This window comes from Synchiropus splendidus, chromosome 15 (genome assembly GCF_027744825.2).
Source record: "Synchiropus splendidus isolate RoL2022-P1 chromosome 15, RoL_Sspl_1.0, whole genome shotgun sequence".
NCBI lineage: Eukaryota > Metazoa > Chordata > Actinopteri > Syngnathiformes > Callionymidae > Synchiropus > Synchiropus splendidus.
The window spans coordinates 15,207,637-15,229,360 of record NC_071348.1 but is presented as its reverse complement, the minus strand read 5'-3'; the positions used below and the strand labels follow the sequence as shown (position 1 = coordinate 15,229,360).

Genomic DNA, 21,724 nt, shown 5'->3' with positions numbered 1-21,724 from the left:
GCCTCTGCCCCTTTGGCCATATCTTTATGGACAGAAATTCCTCATGCACCATTCGTATGGCTGCTAAATTTTAACAAGCCAAGAGGGTGGAAATACTGAGAGATTACAACTTTGAAGTCCGTCAAAAATGCCAACACAACAGTTCACTTGGGTGCGGTTGTCCTCCTGATGGCTGCCCTGTGAGATCTGCAAGTAAACAGGAGCACCAGCTCCCGTGTCCTGACCTGGGTGGCCACGGGCCTCGACACAGAGACCAGTGGACTACCGCCGCTGGAAAACACCTGATGGAAACTGTGAAATTGTTCAAATTGAAGCACACGTCCTGCATCTGGGGCATAACCTGATGCCTGGGGCAGCACAACACATGGAAATCAGCGAGAGGTTGGTTTTAGGTCAACCACAGTATGGCGCTCCTTTTGTTCTACATGTCAATTAAAAGCCCCTCAATTGGCTGTGCATTTCGAAGTGACTTTATGGCGCTGTCAGTAGAGAGCAACGTAAGGCGTTATGAATAGCAACTGATCGCATGTAATTCAGTGAAGAGTTTCCAAATGTCTACACGGGAAGGAAGACTTCATTTACTCCAATGAAATGCATATGCAAATGCATATGGCTACCTTTGCCATCAGTTTACGATGAAAAAGTCCTCTTTCCCAACATCAATATATTATTCCTTGGGGGTGAGGATGCCGCAGTGCCTCCAGTGTGCTCAGCTTTCGAAGAAGCTTCCCTCTTGTATAAAAAGACCAACTCGAAGTTCCCCTACTGTGGGTGCGCTACAAGTCAGGCACCCAGTCCCTGATGGACCACCTCTCTCAGCTCTGTGTAACGGAAGAGTCCAGAGGAGGGACCAAAAAAAGAATTAGTAAAGACTGATGGCCAATGAACTCATGGTTCCTGGGTACCACAGAGGAGGGCGGGTACTTGAGAGACCTGTGGGGGAAAATAACTGTAGTCAGAATCTGAGCACTGACCGATGAGCCTTTTGACTCTGGGAATGAATTTCTTCATTCAGTTGCTCAGTGACAAAAAAACATGGCGTATGGATGGATAAAGTAAACAGTTAAATGGGGACACACAACTGTAATTTTCAAACCAAACCTACATTTCAAAGTTAACTAGCCTGATTGAGCTGAACTGTAGCTTCAATGAGGCAAGGAGTCAATCCAAGGGCAAGTTGGATCTGGAGAAAAATTATGTTGGCTTAAGGGCAAATTGGTGCTACCATGATCAAAGTTTCAGTCTCCAAATCCAGGTAGAAACCATAACAGCTTGGTCTTGAATCGGGTGAAGCCTGAGACTGCACAATCAATATTTGTAGAGCCCTCATGTTCAGGAGCCAGTCAAACTGCGGTGCAGGCAGCTCTCATATGACCCAGTAGCGACGAATGGATTTTGGTAATGCATCCACCATCTGGGTGATCATTAGGATGCAAGTAGGGGGAAGACAGGCTTGACTCACCATCAGAACCAACTGAAGGTTGTGCATTGTGTTGGACTCCAAAGGCTCTTGCCGACGTTCACCTTGGACCCCAAGAGCCAAATGTCGAGGATCACGTCCAGCCTCCATGGTCTTCATGGGCAAGAGTACCCAAACGGCAGATTAGATTAGACGGCCTTTATTAGTGATGAGTGTATTGTGCACAACATTCTGCAGCCCAAACTGGGGATTCTGACAATTCAGGACATGGAGGGAGGCGTCTGTCTGATTTTTGGAGGTCACCTTTCCCCAATCTGATGCTTTGCAGTAGCCTCCTGGAAGTAAACATCTAGAACCGTTGCATGGCCATAAACTTCAGAAAGCTGAGGTCCAGGATGGGTCTCCATCTACCTGTCATCTTTAGTATCCATAAGTAGTGAAAGTAGAACCATCACTGCCCTGGTCCAGCTACTGGTTCACCAGTCTCATTTGAGTCCAAAGAGCACAGTGAAACTACCTCAATCCACCGAGACCTGACGTGGACTAAAAGTAGTGTCACTGAAGAGGGATTTATGAGGACGCATTATTATTCGTAAAAGTAAAAAAGTTTTTGTCGCTCCAATTCAAAAACAATTCCACACACGCCGCCATAGCGCAGTGCGTACTGACTGATGCAGATCGTTACTCTGTACGACTCGGTCATCTCGCATTCACCCACTTTGTCAATGTACTTATTGCACTGGTGTGTCAGTAAGAACAAACCATCTGTGTAAGTACCTGGAGTAAATCTAACACAATTTTGAATGTCTCATACCATATGCACGCATACAAGCAGTCAAAATGTTTTTTTAAACCAAAAAAATTTCAACCAAAACCAAAAAGTTCAGCTGCTTCCCAATTTAAGGCAGAATAAAAGGGGATTATAATCTATACGCACTATACTGAGTACCACAGGCACACCCTGACCAGTTCTAGATATTGTATTAGCTGATGACATTACTATGTGAGACAAACACAATAAAATATAAAAATATATATAAAAAAATATAACACAAGAAATACATTTTTAGGACAGACTTGGGGACCACGTTCATGGTCCCTGACACCATGATGCCTTTATACAAGAGCCCTTTTTAATTCAGGTGTACAATATTGAGTACAAACATCATCAGGCATTCTATATATTAAACTGATATTTAATCACCATAATACTTGAATATGCAACATACTTGTATAAACACTGTACATGTTTGTCCGTGTTAACTAAAACAACAATGCAAAGTAGGATCAAAACAGCAACACTGACTGCCTGTGGAAAGAATGTCAGCCGTCTGGACTGAAGAACCTGTTGATTGAGTTAAAACAACGATGGCATTCTCTTTCTTCATTCAGCTGCAATTCAGGAGTCACAATCCTCTGACAAATGAAACTGAGCACAAATATGAATCACTAAAATTAGGATTTCAAGATAGGATTAAAGTCCCGCTGATCCAGCCTAATTGATCCTGCTAATATCGGAAAGCATCGTCATAAGATGTGACATCCAGATCAAAGTAGTCCTCCAGCTTCCACTGTAGAGTTTCAAACGTGGGACGGTCCTGCTCATTCTGCTTCCAACAATCGATCATGATGTCATACATAACTTTGGGGCACTGAGGTGGGCATGGCATCCTATACCCCTGTGGGACCTTCTGTACCACCTGGTAGTTTGTCATGGCTGAAAAAACAAAACAAAACACTGACAAATAAGCCAACAGAAGAGCAGACAGTGATTTCCTGTGTTGCATCAGCTCTTACTTGGATATGGCATCTGGCCGAAAGTCATGATCTCATACAGCAGGATTCCAAAAGACCACACATCAGACTTTATGGTGAACTTGTTGTTGTGGATGGCCTCAGGAGCGGTCCACTTTACTGGGAACTTGGTGCCCTCTCTGGCCTCGTAGACATTCTCATTCTCTTTCTTGAAACACAAGACAGATGAATTTTTGGTCAAACATAGGGGCATCTCCTTTTTCCAGCCTAAACTGGACAGTATGCATGTATTTGTAATTTCCATTTAAATTGGAAAAAGGTTTTCAAAGGTGCAATTGTAGGTAGTTGCAGTTTCCTTTAACAGCACCTTGCTCAACAACTTACTGTAAACAGTAGTGTTGGCTAATAGAATATTCAGTAACCCAAATAAAAAAAGAAATAATTGAGTTTGTGAACTCTTGTGAATTTTATCCTCGCCAAACAAATAAAGACTCACCATGAAGACCCTGGCTAGACCAAAGTCTGCCACCTTGCAAATGTTGTTCTCGCCCACCAGAACATTCCTGGCAGCCAGGTCTCTGTGGATGTAGTTTTGAAGCTCCAGGAAAGCCATGCCAGAAGCCACCTGAGAAGCCATCTCAATTTGGTCTGAGATCCGGAGAGTGCTGCCATTGTCTTCTGTAGCCAGAAAGAAATTAAGTTAATCTGTTAGAAATAAAAAATCCAGAGGCACACTGTGCTAAATCAAACGTTTGTAGAAAATCCCTTTTAATTTGTGAAAATCTTTCGCAAACTGACATGCTGTTTTGGCATGGTACTTGCACAAATAAATAGAGAATGTGTTTGTTTAAAAATGTCTACAGAAAGTGGTGGGCAATATGGAAAAACTGCATATTTGTTATAAATAACTGTTTCGATTTTATCACAATTTCATATGTATTTTTGAGACCAACGTCTGACAATTTAGACTAAATACCTTCCAGTTCTTACATAAATCTTACATTCTTGACCTCAACTTGATTCCTAACTATGCATTTAGTTTTTAGCAAACTTTTAAACCACAAAGCAAACTTTAATAGGCTACAAGTGTCAATGAAGCTTTGAAGTGTCACGTTAGCCGTTAGCTCTGTTAGTTCTAGACAGTCTTTGGCATTGTGGTTGCGACAACGAACACTTTATTCTGTTGTGAAAGTGTGGACATGTTAGAAGTACATCAGGTTTAAAAACAACTCGAAGTCACTAATTTGACCAGCTTCTTTGCTGTGAGTGTGTGTGGGAAGAGGAGCACAACTGCGACTGATGGACGAAGCAAAGCATCAGCATAGATCTATATTTTATATGAAATTGGATCATTTCCAACAGCACATCTGACAGTATCTCACGGCACACTAGTGTGACACGGCACACGGGTTGAAAAACGCTGCTCTAAGGAGTGGTTTTTGTCTCAGAAGTTACCAGTACTTAAAGCCAAATTTAAGATTTTGGGGAACAGCCACCTCATCTTTGAGCAATTTTAGGAGGCTTCCCAAGGAAGATGAAGACTTGATACAACACACCTTCCCAAACAGAATGGTGGAGAAATGTCTTCCCAGAATGGCCAAATATTTGCTAAAATGCCCTTTGCAAAATGTTGTAAGGGCATGCTTGAAATGTTTGCAAACACGACTACCAGCACAATGCCTTCATGCACAACTTCCACAAATAGAACATCCACAAGCAAGTTCACTACAGCAATATCATGCTCCTCTCTACATTTCCCTCATCTGCTGCATTCCTCTGCAGAAGTGATGTATCCGTGACTTTGAAATTTGAAAGCACCACACTGGTGGACTCACAGCCAAAATAAGCTTGAGAACCTCTTCCTCAAATGGTAGAACAATGCTGAACTCAAGTTTTGCTCCATTGCAAAAACAAAAAACGATGAATGAAAACCATGACGTTAACACCTTTAAAACAATCAACACCAGAAGCTTCTCTATGGTCTGACTGGTGCGAGGCAAATTCTTCCACCTGCTACCTCCAAATCTTAGGCAGCTAAACTTGGAGAATACCATCTGCCAAAATAGATTATGCTCTTTCCGCAATGTTTGGGTCTGTTCTCTCCACCTTACAGATTCCAGATTTCAAATTCTTTGCCCTGTTCTATTCCAAGCCCTTACTCCTTCATCCTCAGATACTGCTGAAGGAAATTGTCCTGTTTATGCCTCCCAACTAGTGGGGCACTTAACATGACTCAGAATCTTATTAAAAGATAATCTTATTTAGCGACTCCTTGATTGTACTTCAGACTCTGTACTTCCTTACCAGGTCTAGGCTATAGGTGACAGGATGTGCAAAGTCAAACGCTGGGCTGAACCCATGTAGTGATCTGTAGCAGATCACAAGATAGAACTATTGTTTGCTCTTTCCTCTGTACATATGATGGTGCAAGAGTTGACCTTGACTATATGCACAATTAGCTGAAAATATTTCACATAAAACACATAAAAATAAAAAAAATCAGGAAGAGGTGTGACTGATGATGCAGAACCATACAGTAACAAAAAAAACTATAGATGAAATGATTATTGTACACCTGGTAACCTGGTAAACTGAGCTGAGGAGTTGCAAGAACAATCCCCAGTTTCACACCTGTGCCCTGCCATGACCTTGTGCCTCACCATAACAATTTTTTGAGAACCAGCCCTGTCCTGGATCCTGCAATGATTTGAGCAAGGCAGCCATTTTGCTAACTTCAACTTGTTATTAATATGAAATTAAAATTGTATTTGATGTGAAATAACTCCATTAGAATGTCAGATTTAATTACCGATGACGACAAACAGGATTAGAGGTGACCTTTGCAGACAACGCAGCAAAAGAAACACCTTCAACAGCCATTGACAAACCTATCACAATACATGAAAACAGCAGTCGACTGGGCAAAATTAGCAACATAATGAAGGGAAATGACTTGTTTTTGAGAGTGGCTTGTACATAAATGTTATGTGACCGTCTTGACTGATCAGGTCTTACTCTGCAGGTACTCCAGGAGGCTGCCGTTCTTCATCAACTCTGTAATGATGTAGATGGGCTCCTCCATGGTGCACACCGCGTAAAGCTGTATGAGTTTGGCGTGACGTAGCCTCTTCATTATCTGGGCCTCTCTAAGAAAGTCTTGTGGGTCCATAGTGCCTGAAAAGAACATTTTAATAAGTGACAGAAGCAACAAGAAAACGAGATGCCCGAATTATGTACCTGGTTTGAGAGTCTTCACAGCAACTGCAGTGGTCTCATTCCATAACCCTTCGAATACTTCTCCAAACTGACCAGCACCCAACTTCCGAAGCAATTTGATGGACTTGCGATCAATTTCCCACTGGTCCACTGTGTTGTAAGACAGACCGTGAGTCTGTGGAGCTTCCATCTACAACATGAAAAAACATTTTTGTGAAATTCATTTTCAACTAAGTGGTAGAAACAAAGTTGTACAAAAAGGCAATCAAGTGGCTAAAACCCATTGCACATGACCTGAATTGATGACATATGAAATAACCTTGCCTTGTGTTCCAACCCCTGTATTTCACACCTCTCTCTTTATTGACGGAAGCGGTCTCCAAAATCAGAACAATCATTTTGGGTTTAAATATTGGATACATAAAAAGCTCAGGTTGAAAGTTATTCTAGTTTATTATTGATATATATATATATATATATATATATATATATATATATATATATATATACAGAGCACAATTTTAGCAGCCAAATAGCAGGTACGGTTGCTACACCGTTACACAGTGCGAGTTATTTGTAAACCTTCCATATAGTTGTGATTAATCCACCCACTAATGCTAGTACCTGCTGAAGTGGCTGTGAGCGTGTCTTTTGTGTGAATGCACATTTTTTGTTACACAAATGATGCTTCAAGCCAAGTGAATGAATAAAAGCATTTTTTCTCTATGCTTCCAGAATTGCCGAATTGAGGAAAGAGAAGACTGGAAACCCAGAAAGAAACAGGATACCGGAGAGGACGAAACAAATATCAAAGTATGGACAGATATTGATGACTCTTATTTCACCTTCTTGCAGGGTTCACCCAGACATACACACAGTCCATCAGCCTGCCTGGAGTAGTATTGCACCAACTGCTTCAGAGTGTCAAAGGGCCTTGTTTTTGACACGTAGTAGGCACCGTTTTCTGTTTTCCTCAGTTTGTAATGTTTCACTCTCCCACTGTCAAGCACTGCAATCACATGAAGAATTTTATATAGACAAAATAATACATTTTAAAAAATAATCAACTTCTCGGATGTACAGGTCTGCATTCAGCAAAATGATGGAGGATAGCTAGGGATAGTTTTGTGTTTGAGGACGGCACTAAAATGCAAGATGGCTGCGCACACAGGAAACGATAGAGGTAAAGGAGATCCAACAAGCTCCATCTTTGCTAAAGGCTGGAATGTGGCATAATTTCAGGATTGTTGCATTGCATGCGGTGTGCAAGCATTGCAAAACTGAGATCAAGCTCTTCTGCAACACACAAATGCACAAATCAGCATGCAATGCAGAAGGCTGCCTTTGTCGTTAGCATAGGAAATGAAAAATGAGGATGGGTTTCAAAAACATCTATAGTCACCAGTGCATGGATGTCGCTACACGCTGAACAGTGCGCAGGACAAGATCAGCAGCCTGCCATTTGTAACACGTGCACACTCTGTGACAAGGACGTAAACCAGAGGTTATGGGACTGGTTGACTCCGGTTCTATTTGCTGAGTTGGAGCAAGAGTGTTGAACACGACCCAAAACAAAAGACTCCCAGAGCTGGTGTTACCTTGTCTTTCACATATGTTTGTCAGTGTGAGAACAAGTAGCGGAGCCCCCTCCACATGTAGCCCTTTCAAAAGGAGAATTTCAGGTAAACTTGAAGCCTCTCTTGCCTGCTGGAAAACTCATTTAGGGTCTGTTCGATGGACTTAAACGACACATGATGACTGTCCTGAAAGTCAAATAACTGATATTGATTGAATGTTTCAAAAAGTGGCTCCAAAAATTGGAGGAATCCAAATATAGCAAAATATTTCCACCCCCGGCACTTACTGTACACACCAGGTACACGGGTAACATTTTAAACCCACATCTGAACGTTTGGATACACCCCCCCTTAATACTCATGTAATAAAAACATGAGTATGAAATAAAAAACTAATAAATTCAATGAGGTGACACTGAAGAGATCTGACATGTTGCATTTGCATTTGTCACAGTGAACAAATTTGGGAAAGCTGCAGACCTGATTCATGGCAGGGCTCAAGAAAATAAAAAATATGACAGTAAGTGTCCTGAGCTGCTTTAATTTCTAAATTCATTTTGAGGTGGAAGTGGAATTTATTTTGAGCTAAATAGGGTTTCCCCCAAAAGAAAATTTTTATTGTGATTCGCGTTTTTATTGTGACCAATTTCAGTAAATCTTTCTCCAACGGACAGCCGTCCTCTTGCAGTCTGTCTCTTCCTATGTCTGGTCAGATGTGCAAGTTCAGTCCGAGCAACAGACTTCAGTCATGATGTTTTTTTCTGTTTTTTTCCATGAAATATATGCTGAAAACCACCTTAATGGAGTCCATCTCCATGATGCCTCATTCATTTTACGGCTGTTTCCACGTTTCCATTTTGTTTTAGTACACTTGATCGCGTGAGATTGCATCTTTAAAAAAAGAGACCATTATTCTGAAGACATAGTGGCTCTCTTTTCAAGTCGAGGCGATGCATCTCGATCGTTTACATGAAGCATAAACTCTGCCAAACTTTAGAGAAAAATCTCCAAATCTGATAGCTGATATTCACCATTGATCATCAGGAGCATGATCATTTGTTTATGTTTATGAACACTCACCTGAGAGTGAGAGCTCTCCTCGCTGGCTTTCACAGTTCCTGATGAGAAAAGCTCCATGCTGATTTCCTTCTGCGAGGAGCATCTTCTCTGCATCCAGCCTCTTAGTATCAGGAAAATACCAGCTACAGCAAAACAGTAAGAAGAATTAAATATCCATGTCTTAGTGTGAATTCAAGACAAATGCATAGTATACAGTGGAAGTGATGAATCTATTTGTTGTCACAGTACACATTTAAGGCCATAGGGTCACAGCCAAGTCTTTCTAGGAGTAAACAAAAAAAATCCCAATCAGCACACAAAGAATTGAAATACATAACGTAGGCGTGTGCATGAATGTTGTCAGATGAAATTTCCTCCCCCTCAGCAAGCCGACTACAAACTGTGGAATGGCCAGGACTTGCTTGCTCCATTCCGGGAATCCATTCCACAATTTGCCACCATGAAGCACATGAGCTTCTTGTCTGTCTTGTCCCCAGTGTGGAAATGTCTTCCCTTCACTACAGGGTGTGCAGTGTGTAGTTAGACTAGAGATGCACTGAAATGAAAATTTGTGGCCGAACAAAGTTTTTAAATGGTGTACCAAATAGAAAATAATGCCAAATACAGCAAATGTGGCTGTTGAGATTTTTACTACAGTTTTTAAATTCCAGGTGGAAATCCTGAGCCATAATAAACATCTAAACCTTCATTTTGCATTGATTCAGTTGGATATCACATGTAGGAGACAGTATGGAGGGATGTTTGCATGTTTACAGCAAAGCCAGGCGTGACAACAGAAGTTACAGCTCCTCAAATGTATGGGACCATTCAATCAGTCAATTAGATGTTAAGACAAACAGGCGCCATTCTTAACTTTCAGTTTTTCACCCTCCTTTCATTTAAGACAGATGCGATTGAAAAAAATTATCATTGATGCTTCTGAGAGCTAGCGTATTAAATTCTGGGATTTAATAAATATTGATTGTCAATATGAAACTTCACAGAAGCAAATATATTTTTAAAGTGAGATTTTTCCTACTGGTAGGATTTCCTGACTTGCATTTATGCTTTTTGGACTATCAACAACATGATAATAATAAAAGAAATACAGCTCTTGTATCGGCCTAGCTGTGAAGTGAGATCGAACTGCAGTAAAAATGTCGCCTCAAAAGAAATATATTTCCATAGTTCAGGGGCCCATTTAAAAAGCTGGTAAACCAAAACTGGAAATGCAACCGGATGCACGGATCGCTCAACTCTGAACTGCAAATCTCAAGGTTTTTACAGCAATCATCTCGCGTACGAGGACGTCAAAAGCCCTTATCAATAGAACGCAGAATACAAGATTACCAATGGAAACACTTGAAACAAGTGCAGTGGGGACACGTTTGCTCTTAAGGTTAACATGCTATGGAAAAAAAAGTCAGTGCAGAGCTTAGATGAAAGTCAAACCAGCAAGTTTAAAAACTGGCTCGATACCTCACAACTGTAACCAAGTGAGTGATAACTCATATGACTTAACTTACAGTATAATGGTATACAAACTTCAGTATATTATCAGAGCAGCTCATATACTCTGCCTAGAATTCTGTAAACATTTCAGACTCTGCTGGGAAGCGACATTAATCCATTTTTAAGTAATCTTGGCAGAAATAATTCCTGTAAATTCCTACTGAGTATAGTGGCATGCCCATCTGGCTAGATACAATGCAGTGTTCTCTTCTCCACGCATCGAGCGACTATTAAAAGGTAGACGCGAGATTCCATAATCACGGAAAACCGGAAAAACCTGTGTGCAACTTCTCATGGAATGTTTTGAACTGGCTTGACGTGAGGTCCGAAACTCCAAGGTCTATCAAACAAACAAAAGGCCGGACGTACTGCACTTCTCTAATTTATTTGAGAAACACCTTCAACATTTTAGGTTCTAACGTTTGAGTGACTTTTCCGTAGTTCTCCAAAGCATCTATGGCTTCATCATCTAGACTTGAAAACCACTAAGTGCGCAGTGATCACTTTGCAATACTTTGCAAAAGTGTTTTTCTCACTCAGTAGCGACATGATCTGCTTCACCCAATACAATTTCCCCCTCGAGGATCAGTCTGTTTCCCCATGTTTTCATGAGGAATGATTACCACCGACCAGCTTTACTTCCTGATGACCGATTATTAACCAGTTCAATGTCACACTACGCACTTGGATCACCAAAGAGCAGCGCTGTAAATAGCGTATCACTTCATGATAGTGACGATACGAAACTGAAAAAATAATGAAGAATAAAAGTTCTCTCACGGTTCGGCATCGATGCTCTCCACCGGGGCCACGTAGTTTGCGGGGATGTAGCCCTGTTTGGATTCTGAGATTCCGGTTATGGCACGGGCGAACCACCAATCCGCCGCTCTCTGGTCCAGCACCTCGAGCGTGTCCCCGGCATTGAAGCTCAGGTCCTCATCCGTTCGGGCAGAATAGTCGTACAGGGCGATGTATAGATTCCCGTTTGTGTCGATTGTGTCGCGTCTTGGTACCGTCCACGGGGGGTCGGTGCTGGCAGGCGGGTGGACAGTCACTGAGTGGGACTGTTGAGTCGCTCTACGCTGGGTTTCTTCATCAGGACGTCTTGGTTTCTTAAAGCAAGCCAGGAATCCTTCCCAACACGTTCTTAGTCTCTTCTGGATCTCCATGGTTTTCTTCAGACTCAGGGAAACATTTTATATGCGAGGAGTAGAAACAAGGAAGATCATCATTTTACCAGGAAAGCAGCAGCGAGGTCCAAGTAACTAGCACTTCTGGGTTCAAGTTCCACATGATCACGAGCACCTGCTCAGGAATGAGGAGCGGCACAGCTACGTCATAGTATCAGTGTGGGTGTGTTCGAGAGGAGCTAGGTGCACGGTGTATTACGGTAAGACGGACGATCTATTTATATGCCAAAACTATCAGTGGGTCATTATGACGTCCTGTGGACGTATAAACAGAATCGTGTGTTCTTGTCTGTCATTCTTGTCTTTTTTTTTTTTTTTTTTGTAAAAAACATATTTTCCTAAATTACATTTGTGTTTGTTTGTATGAAAAACAACTTATCTGATGAAATACTTGGTCGGTTTTTTTTGTTACAACATGAACACAATAAAACTATGGACTATTTTATTGCAGGACCGCATTTGCTCTTGTTTATTGAATAAAGTTAAAGAAAATTTTGGGATGAAGCTAACATTTTGGATCACACTTGGCACTGAAGCATCGCCATGATTAAGGTCGGAACTGGCCGCACTAAATACTTGATACCATGGGCAACAAAGAAAGTATCAAATAAAGAGGAAATGTGTGACGCATGGATTGGAAAGTCAAATAAATTTTGACTTGCGTTGAACCGCTCCTGTTTAGTCTCCAGCCGACTGGGCAGTGAGCCGCAGAGTCGGTGGATTGTTTTGCCATATTTTTCTCTGGGCTTCAAGAATGGGGAAGTGGGTAGCCAGAATTTCGACAGTGGTCTCATAGAGTTAATTTAAACTCTGTGGCACAGTTTTATATTTTAAAAACACATTCTATTACATTGTGTTGTCGATTAACTGAGAAAATTATCGTTCACTGTGTTTGATCACATCACATGCCACTATTTGGCTTCGGTGACTTTTCTCCACCGAAGCTGAATGTTGCCTGTGTGGTGATAGTGATCTGGACCAATGAGACGTGACTGTTTAAGTCACGTGAGGTGAAGCGATGTTGTCAATAAAGTTTTAATCACGTAAGCTCACAGTGTCGACTCACGCGATTGTCCGGAATATTAAAGAACACAACATGGTGTCAGAAGTGCTGTGCTGCTGAAAAGTGAACGACAAACGTCTACCATGGAAGAAGGAAAAGTAAGGAGCTGCATGGAGTGTGACGGCGAAGACGAGTGGAGCCGGCTCGGAGTGAGCATGATGGCTAGTGCGCCCAGTGCTACGTTTAGCATCCAGCCACCGGAACCCTTCGACTTTTCCAAACCGCACGAGTGGACAAAATGGATTCGGTGATTTGAAAGATTTCGCCAGGCAAGCTATCTGTCATTCAGTTCAGAGGAAAACCAGGTGAATACTTTGATTTATTGTATGGGAGACGAGGCAGACGATGTTTTGAGGTGTGAGGACGATCAGTCGGAATACACCAAAGTGAAAGAGGGATTCCAAAATGTCTTCATCGTCAAAAAGAACATTGTCTATGAACGTGCACGATTTAATATGCGCAAACAAGAAGCAAATGAGACCGTTGATTCTTTTGTGACTGCCTTACACGCATTGGCTGAGTACTGCAATTATGGACCACTGCATGACGAACTGATTAGAGGATCGTAGTAGGACTGGCTGACAGGAGACTTTCAGAACGCATGCAGATGGAGAAAGATTTGGACCTTGAAAAACCCATCAACATGGCAAGACAGTCTGAGGAGATTCGAAAGCAGCAAAACACACTGAGGAACGAGGCAGGCAGTGTGATGCAGACTGATGTGAGTTCAGTGGACAGAATGTAGAAGAGCAAGTCACAAAATGAACGACAAAGAAACAGCCACTTTGATAGTGGCAAGCCACGCTTTGGCAAAAGGGGGAAAAAGCCAACAGCTCCCACTGCCACAAATGTGGAGGGCAACCTCACCCGAAACATGAGTGCCCTGCTAATGATGCCAAGTGCCATTCTTGCGGGAAAAAGGGCCACTATCAACGTGTTTGTCGTACAGGCAAGACTCTCCAGTGTATCGAAGAGGAGGAGACAAAAAGTTTCTTTCTTGGCTCTGTGACAAGTGGGTATACTGTATGGACTGCTGACATAGTAGTCAGGGACAAAACGCTGTCATTCAAACTTGACACTGGCACAGATGTAACAGCCGTGTTGCAGGAGGATTTAAAGCACATATTTTCTGGTGCCCAACATCCATTTCTCCAGAAAACCAGAGAAACCATTGTTAGGCCCAGGGAAGATTCCATTGGAGGTTGTGGGCTTTATCAGACTGCAGCTTGGGTGTGGGACCAAGCAGACCACGGAGAACGTGTACATCGTAAAAAATTTGAGCACACCCCTGCTTGGGTTACCAGCCATTATTGCCCTTGGTCTAACCATGCGAGTCAACAGTATAACCATGGACGATCTGAAAGCAACCTACCCCATGTTATGCAGCGAGTTGGGCAATATTAAAAGAGCATACCACACAAAACTAAAACCAAATGCTGTCCCATTCTCCCTGACGGCTCCCAGGAGAATTCCTCTACCACTGGTGGAAAAAGTAAAAGAAGAGCTCCAACGCATGGAGAAACTTGGTGTCATCAGTCGTGTGGAGAAGCCGACTGAGTGGTGTGCTGGCATGGTGGTGGTACCGAAGAAGAATACTCAAAAACTACGTCTGTGTGTGGACTACACCGGCCTGAATGAGTATGTTTGCCGTGAAAAATACATTCTGCCATCAGTCGAACAAAGTCTTGCTGGCTGGAGCAAAAGTGTTCAGCAAGTTGGACGCTAACATGGGATTTTGGCAGATTCCTTTAACAGAAGAATCTGCTGAATACATTACATTCATAACACACTTTGGGAGATACCACTTTAACCGACTTCCGTTTGGCATTAACTCAGCTCCTGAGTACTTTCAGCGAGTGATGGCTGAAGTCATAGAGGGTTTAGAGGGTTTTGTTTGCCACATGGATGATCTGCTGGTGTGGGGCAAAGACCAAGAGGAACATGATACCCGTCTCCATACTGTGCTACAAAGAGCGGAAAAGGCAGGTATCACTCTGAACGTGGAAAAGTGTGAGCTTTCCAAGAATCAGGTGCTTTTCCTGGGTCACATCATCTCAGCATTAGGTATCAGTCTGGACCCGAGTAAAACAGCTGCGATCACAGAGATAATGGAGCCTAAAACTGTAAGCGAGGTGAGAAGTTTTCTTGGCATGGTCAACCAGATGGGAAAATTCATCCCTCAACTAGCAGAAAAGGACAAAGCTCTGCGTGATCTTCTCTCCAAGAAGAACTGTTGGATATGGGGTGCAGACCAAGAGTTGGCATTTAAAGAACTGAAGAGAGCTCTGATCTCTCCTCCGGTACTGGCCATGTATGATCCGCACAGAGACATTAAAGTATCAGCTGATGCATCATCATATGGTTTGGGAGGTGTTGTTCTCCAAAGACATCAGGATGATTGGCGGCCAGTGTGTTATGCATCCAGATCTCTCTCTCCAACCGAGCAACGCTACGCACAGCTTGAAAAGGAGGCTTTAGCTCTCACATGGGCGTGCGAGCGGTTTAGAGACTTTCTTTTAGGTAAGCACATTTGTCTCGAGACTGACCGTAAACCCCTTCTTTCTCTCCTCGGAGCACAAGCACTGGATCTGCTGCCACCAAGAGTTCAACGGTTCAGGATGAGACTTATGCGCTACTCGTACTCAATAGTGCATGTGCCAGGGCAGTCACTTCATACAGCAGATGCACTGTCACGTTCGCCAGGGAAGGCACTCATGAGTTCAGATGACGAAGAACTGATAGAAAACACTAACATATATGTAGACTGCATTATGAGAAATCTACCAGTCAGTCCATCATATGTGGAAAACCTTAAAAATCAGCTCAAAACTGACTGTGTCTGCTCAAATTCAAAATAGACTGCAATCAGAGAGATGTTTGGGAAAAAAAGGGGAAGAAATGATAAGAACTGTTCGTCTCTGTGGTCCAGTTGATTATGAAAGACTTGGTATGTATCTTTAACGAGGAATTGAAATAAATATTCATTCATTGAGGGATCCCCCTTCGATTAGTCAGCGATCATGATCAGCCGATTTCAGCGGGATCTGTGAATGCCGATCACTACCTGTCACTGCCGATCACAATAACCACTTGTGACAGCTGGTGCTCTGTTGAAGCCCTGCTGGTTGTGATGCGTCCGCTCATCCCGACTCATCCCCAGCAGCAAGTCTGCTATGAAGGTTCTTTCAGTCAGTCACTTAAAGTTTGCAACCTGCAGCACATACAAGGGAAAATGCTGTGCAGGGAAGCATGTTAAAATTAAATATGCCATTTAAAGCACCAACGCTTGACGGAGCACGGAGAGTTTTCGGGGCTGGTGAAAGTGAGACCGCTGGTGCCACAGCAGCAGGCTGTGCAGGTACCGTATAGCAACACCCACCGGTCCGACTGTGACATTTGGAACGCAAAGCAAATTGCCCAAGAAATAAGTCGGGTGCAGCGTTAGTTAGCCACCTCAGTCTGAAACTTTTGAAAACATCTGGAGCGGAAACTCTCAGAAATACAGAGCTCTCTGTCTTGGAGTCCCGCTACATGCGGCCAGTATGAAAAAATAAATAAATAAATAAATTAAAAAAAAAAAAAAAAATATATATATATATATATATATATATATATATATATATAATAGAGTCTTTTGAGTTTCACCAATCTGCGCCATCTCACAACGAATTAAACATTTTTCAGTTGTCCTTTTGACAGAACAGCTGCATTCTGCAAGGTTTTTCCTTCTATTTTTTCCTCCTTTGAGAGGTATATGAAATGTGTCTGAATTAAGATGACTTAGTGGTTCATTTTTTTCCACATAATGTACTCAGAAGGTCTCATCATTTTGATTACAAATTCATAGTCAATCCAGGTGACAGGTATCGGTGATCGGCAACAAAAATCCTGACATCGCGACTTGAAACGGTGGGTGCATTCGACTTCACCCAGGTGCCTGGGTCATCTTCACCGCACCTGGTGACAGCAATCATTCAGCATTGGAATTTGTGTGGAACCACATGATTTCGCCGTCACAGCAACTTGCATGTTTAAATACAGCTACTAGCATTTCACCAAGCCTAAAGCTAATAGCTCTATTAAATGAACTTATTATAAAAAACGAGTTCATTTAAACACTTTGGTGATTGACATCCATTGAAACTGGAATGGACTCTCAGGTACAGCTCATTGTCCCATGTTTGTGCCTCTTTAAGTTTGGAGGAGCGTTTTGAGTGAGATAGCCATTTTGCAAACTTTCACTTAATATTGTTATTGCCCTAAGATTAACAACATTTAAAATTGTATTTTGATGTGCAGTTACTCCATATGTATGTGAGATTTCGTTACGAAAGTGGAAAAACAAGGACCAGGATGACAAGAAAATAGCAAAAACAGCCCGATTGAGGTTACGTGTAGGACTCTGTGACACAAGTGCCAGCGACTGCCCCTGCATTCTTTTCCCTAATCATTAACGTGAGGAGCGAGCCCCCAGTCCGGTAAAACTGCCTTGCATGTAATCTGTAAATCAATGTTGTAAACTTTTGTAGAACTTGTTGTTGAAGACATACTGTAAGAAGTCCAGACTCCTGAGCAGAGGTGAAATGTTAGGTCTTCAGTGACTTGGAGACCCCCAAATTTTGTATTTACAGTGTCTGGATAAAAGTCTACACATCCCAAACTTCCACATTGTCAGTGAGTAATATATCAATATATAATATGTTGACAACAAATTAAGTATGGTAAACAACAATTACAATTGAATTGAATTGTCTGGCTACCTAGGGGTGGATGAATGGCATCTAACACTGTAGGTCTTGTAGGAAAAAAAGAGTAACGATTAAATATTCATGTATATTTTTCAAATTTTGATGTCATCCACTGCAAGACGCAGTAAGATGCAGATTGTGCCAGTTCCTGCTCTGTTTTGAAGTGATTGATCAATAAAAATTTTCCCTGATCTGAAATCTAGTCAACAGATAATGTGACGTCTCATGAGGATGGACGGTTGCTGGTCTTAATGTTAGATTGATCGATTCAGTTTACAGAGTGTTCAGATGTATCATCTGCGTTTGATCAGACCAGCCATCAACATAGGACATTACTTTGTTCAGTGTTTGTCATTGTTTGGATCTCAATTAAAGTGTGTCATGTGTCATGTGTGTACGTAAAGCACACGCATAGCGCTGCCTACTCTGACAGTGAATTGAAATCCGCAATCTGATAACAGGGTTTCTGAGGTGTCAGTAAATTTCATTTAATGCTTTTTCATGCCTTGTTAAACTACTGTCATGCCCATGTCCAACAGCATGACATATTCAGTCATACAAATTGTAAGTAATATCAACGCCAAATTTTAATATCTGAAAATCCAGATGTAGCAGTCAAATGACTCACAGGTGCTACGCAAAATAAGAACACAACAGAAATACAAATATTTAACACACTGTTCACTGAGCAGCCCGCGGCTCTGCCTCGCGGCTCTCAAAAAAAACATGAACTGATAATAAGAAGTAATAACCCTATACTGCTTATGGCAGTAGGCAAATGCACCAAAATGTCATGTGAACAGAAGACTCGTAACAACGAGAGTAAGCTTAACAGAGATTTTAATACATATACACAAAGCTCAAAACACAAACAGGAAAAAAGGTGTTGCCACCAAAACTCGGAGTGAGGAAACAACACACAGGGACGGGGAAAAACCTGAAACAGAAAAGAGGTGAATCAAAGTCAAGCCTTAAATAACAGCGAGAAAACTCACAAGGCCCAAAGAAGAAAAAGCGCTCAGTGGTGGAATTACACACAACAAACTAGAGAAGTTCAAGTCAACTTTATTGACATGAATACTAAATGCAAGACATCCAGTACAAATGAAATTGCAGTCCTCACAGCGCACAGTTATCAGTAGAAATAAAAAAAAAAAAAAAAAAATATATATATATATATATATATATCAATACCAAAACAAAAAATGAGTAGCAAAAACACTCACAAGCAGCAAACACCGTAATACAGAAAACAAAATGAGGAATGAACTAAAAAGGTGGCAGATAACAAACACACATGCACAATCCAAATTGATCAATTACATGGGAAACTATGGCATGACGGGAAGAACATTACTGATATTATTATGCCTCACAATAATAATGCATTTAGGCTGTTAACCCAGACTGTATTTCCTTTGGTATCGACTGCTCCTCTGTCACCCTCTGACCTCCCCCTGTTATTACACTGAGAGCCTTCATGCCACCTCCACATGAAGATGCCTCACAGGCTTCTCTACACATTCCTAATCCAGTGAAAACACTGGAGGAGGGTGAGAGATTTGAGATGCTCAGTTTCTTTATTTGCTATGGTAGCTGCCAACAGGGGGCAGCGCACTCCGCTCAGTGTCTTTAATACTGCCTGAGTTCTGCCATCTGTCTGCACCCCCACCCTCAAGACTTGGGTTTGTGTCCAGACCACCACCTTCTTATGGGAAGCCCCTCTTTTGGAACAGGGAAGAGAAAAGGGGGGGCGGGGGGGAGAACGATATTCAGAGGGTCGTTTGGTTCTATTTTGTGGTTACACTTTCTTTATTGTCCAATGTTTTATTGTGCGCTTGCTGTTTCTTGCTATACATTATTACAAGGAAAAGGTACCTCATGTGTAACACAGAAATTAAAGAGGGCTGCAAAAAAACTAAGATTAAACAAGTAATAGGATTGAAAAAAATTTCAATTTTCAAAAAATCTACTTTTTTTTTTACAAGAGACACGAATGACAAAAAATGACGAGCTCAAAATAAACTGTAGATGGCAGAGCAATGTTTTTTCTGCACCATTCAATACACGAGCCAGGAGTGTAATGACACTTATCCATAAATCTGTCCCCATCAGTGTTATAAAAGTATTTCCAGATAAAGCTGGCAGATATTTCATAACACAGGGAACACTACTAAGCAAACTTCTCAATTCAGTCAACATCTATGCTCCAAATCATGGCGACCCCATGTTTTTCAATAGCTTCTTTCTGAATCTGTCATCCCTAAAATATATATCAATATATCATAATAGGCGAGGGAGGGATCTATCTCACACTAAAAGCAATCAAGCTGCAACAATTCATGAATTCACCAATTTTATGAGACATTCGGAGAGATGGAGAGATATGACTCCTGATGCGGTGGTCTATTCATGTTTCTCTGACACACATAAATCATATTCAAGAATCGGTTATGCTTTAGTATCAGCAAGTTTACTTTCAAAAATTTTAATTATTCTTATTTCAGACCAAGACTCTGATTTGTTTTCCACAGTAAATTTGAATGACACATTTGCCTTTATGCGATGGGAAGCTTTTAAAGCCTTTATTAGAGGTCAAATCATTAGTTACACAAATACAAAATCTAAAAAAAAAAAAAAAACATACATGACTAATGTTAGAAGCAAAGATAAAATCATTAGAAACACAATATTATCAAAATATCTGTCCCAGATTACATCAGGAAGTCCTAACATTTAGAACGCAATACAATGAAATACCCAAGTCAAAAGCCGCACATAACTTATTAGGACTGAAACAGACCTTTTTTGACCAGGGAGAAAAGGCCACTCCTTATTGGCATGGCGCCATCACCTCTTTAAAATTGCAAAGTGAGTTGTCAACTATTGATCCTGATAAAATTCATCTTGTATTTCAAACTTACTATATGAAGGCCTCTATTGTTCTGAGACTGATGCAGAATGAACCGATACAAACATTCTACTTAACAATTTGGAACTTCCCAAAATCTCTGAAGAGGAAAGTGAGCTATTGGGAGCAGATTTAACACAAGAAAAAAATAGTGCTACCATCAAAAATAGGCCATCTGGCAAATCGCCTCTCCCTGATGGTTTACCCAATGATTTTTATAAAAAAAATTGAAAACAAATTAAAAACCCTGCCGATGGAGTCTTTTGAAACAGGTATTCTTCCACCAACAATAAGAGGAGCATTGACAACTCTTTTGCCTAAACCTGGGAAAAGTAATGACAAATGTAAAAACCTTAGATCAATAAGTCTCTTAAACAGTGATTTAAAAATATTATCCACAATTCCTGCAAAGAAATTGGGACACCTGAGCACAGTGTGTCATTGTGTCGAAACGCTTTATGATGCCTCATTTACCCATCACTTGTAAAAAGTCTAAAGCATACCATGATGTAGAAACATTCACGATCTGGCGCTGCATCAGTGAAAATTGATTGCCGTTGCCGATCGCCGCCCAACACTGTCAAGAGAGACAAAGACACACAGGAGCAGGAAGTAAGTGACGAAAATAAAAACATGGCAGGAAGAGCCATGACAAGATCAAGAACTTATTTTCAACAGGTCACATAAAAACATTTGAGGAACTAGTAACTAGACACAGCATTCCCCATAAACACGTTTATAAGCTTCAGCAGAAGCAGTGGAGGGGGAACTAATAAACCAGAATTTCCCACAATTGAAAAAATGCTGGTTAAAGATCCATCTAAGACCAGGAAACATCTTACAAATATATAACATATTAAATTGTTTTTCTTCTGAAACATGAGAAACGAAATTGAAAGCATGGAATGCCGATGTTTCTGCTGATGACTGGGAAAGAATACGTGAAGCCGCTCAAAAACAATCGGATAATACAAGTCTTAAAATTATGCAATATAAGTGGCTAATGAGAATTTATATAACGCCAGAAAAACTGAACAAATTCAATCCAAATATACCTGATTTGTGTTACGGTTGTCAAAAAGAAAAAGGTTATTTTTATCACTGCATTTGGGAATGTGTGAAGGTGCAGAATTTTTGGAAAAATGTGACCCAAGCTTTGTGTATTGGGTGTTTATCCAGGTACTTGTGAATTAAGAAAATGTGAAATTTACTTCATGAACATGTTTTTTTTTACAAGCCAAGAGATGTATAGGGATGACTTGGAAAAGCATGA

At 41.2% G+C, this 21,724-nt stretch overlaps 1 protein-coding gene across 1 annotated transcript; it reads right to left on the bottom strand.

Moving 5' to 3' along the window:
* Positions 1-2,539: 2,539 nt before the first annotated feature.
* frk (fyn-related Src family tyrosine kinase) lies at positions 2,540-11,836 on the bottom strand. The gene is made up of 8 exons (XM_053886971.1): positions 11,320-11,836; positions 9,049-9,170; positions 7,237-7,400; positions 6,413-6,581; positions 6,191-6,349; positions 3,672-3,853; positions 3,218-3,383; positions 2,540-3,137 (listed from the first exon to the last, which is right to left on the bottom strand). The coding sequence occupies exons 1-8, from the start codon at positions 11,706-11,708 to the stop codon at positions 2,929-2,931; spliced, it is 1,560 nt and encodes a 519-aa protein (XP_053742946.1). The 5' UTR covers positions 11,709-11,836; the 3' UTR covers positions 2,540-2,928.
* Between the last annotated feature and the right edge of the window lie 9,888 nt (positions 11,837-21,724).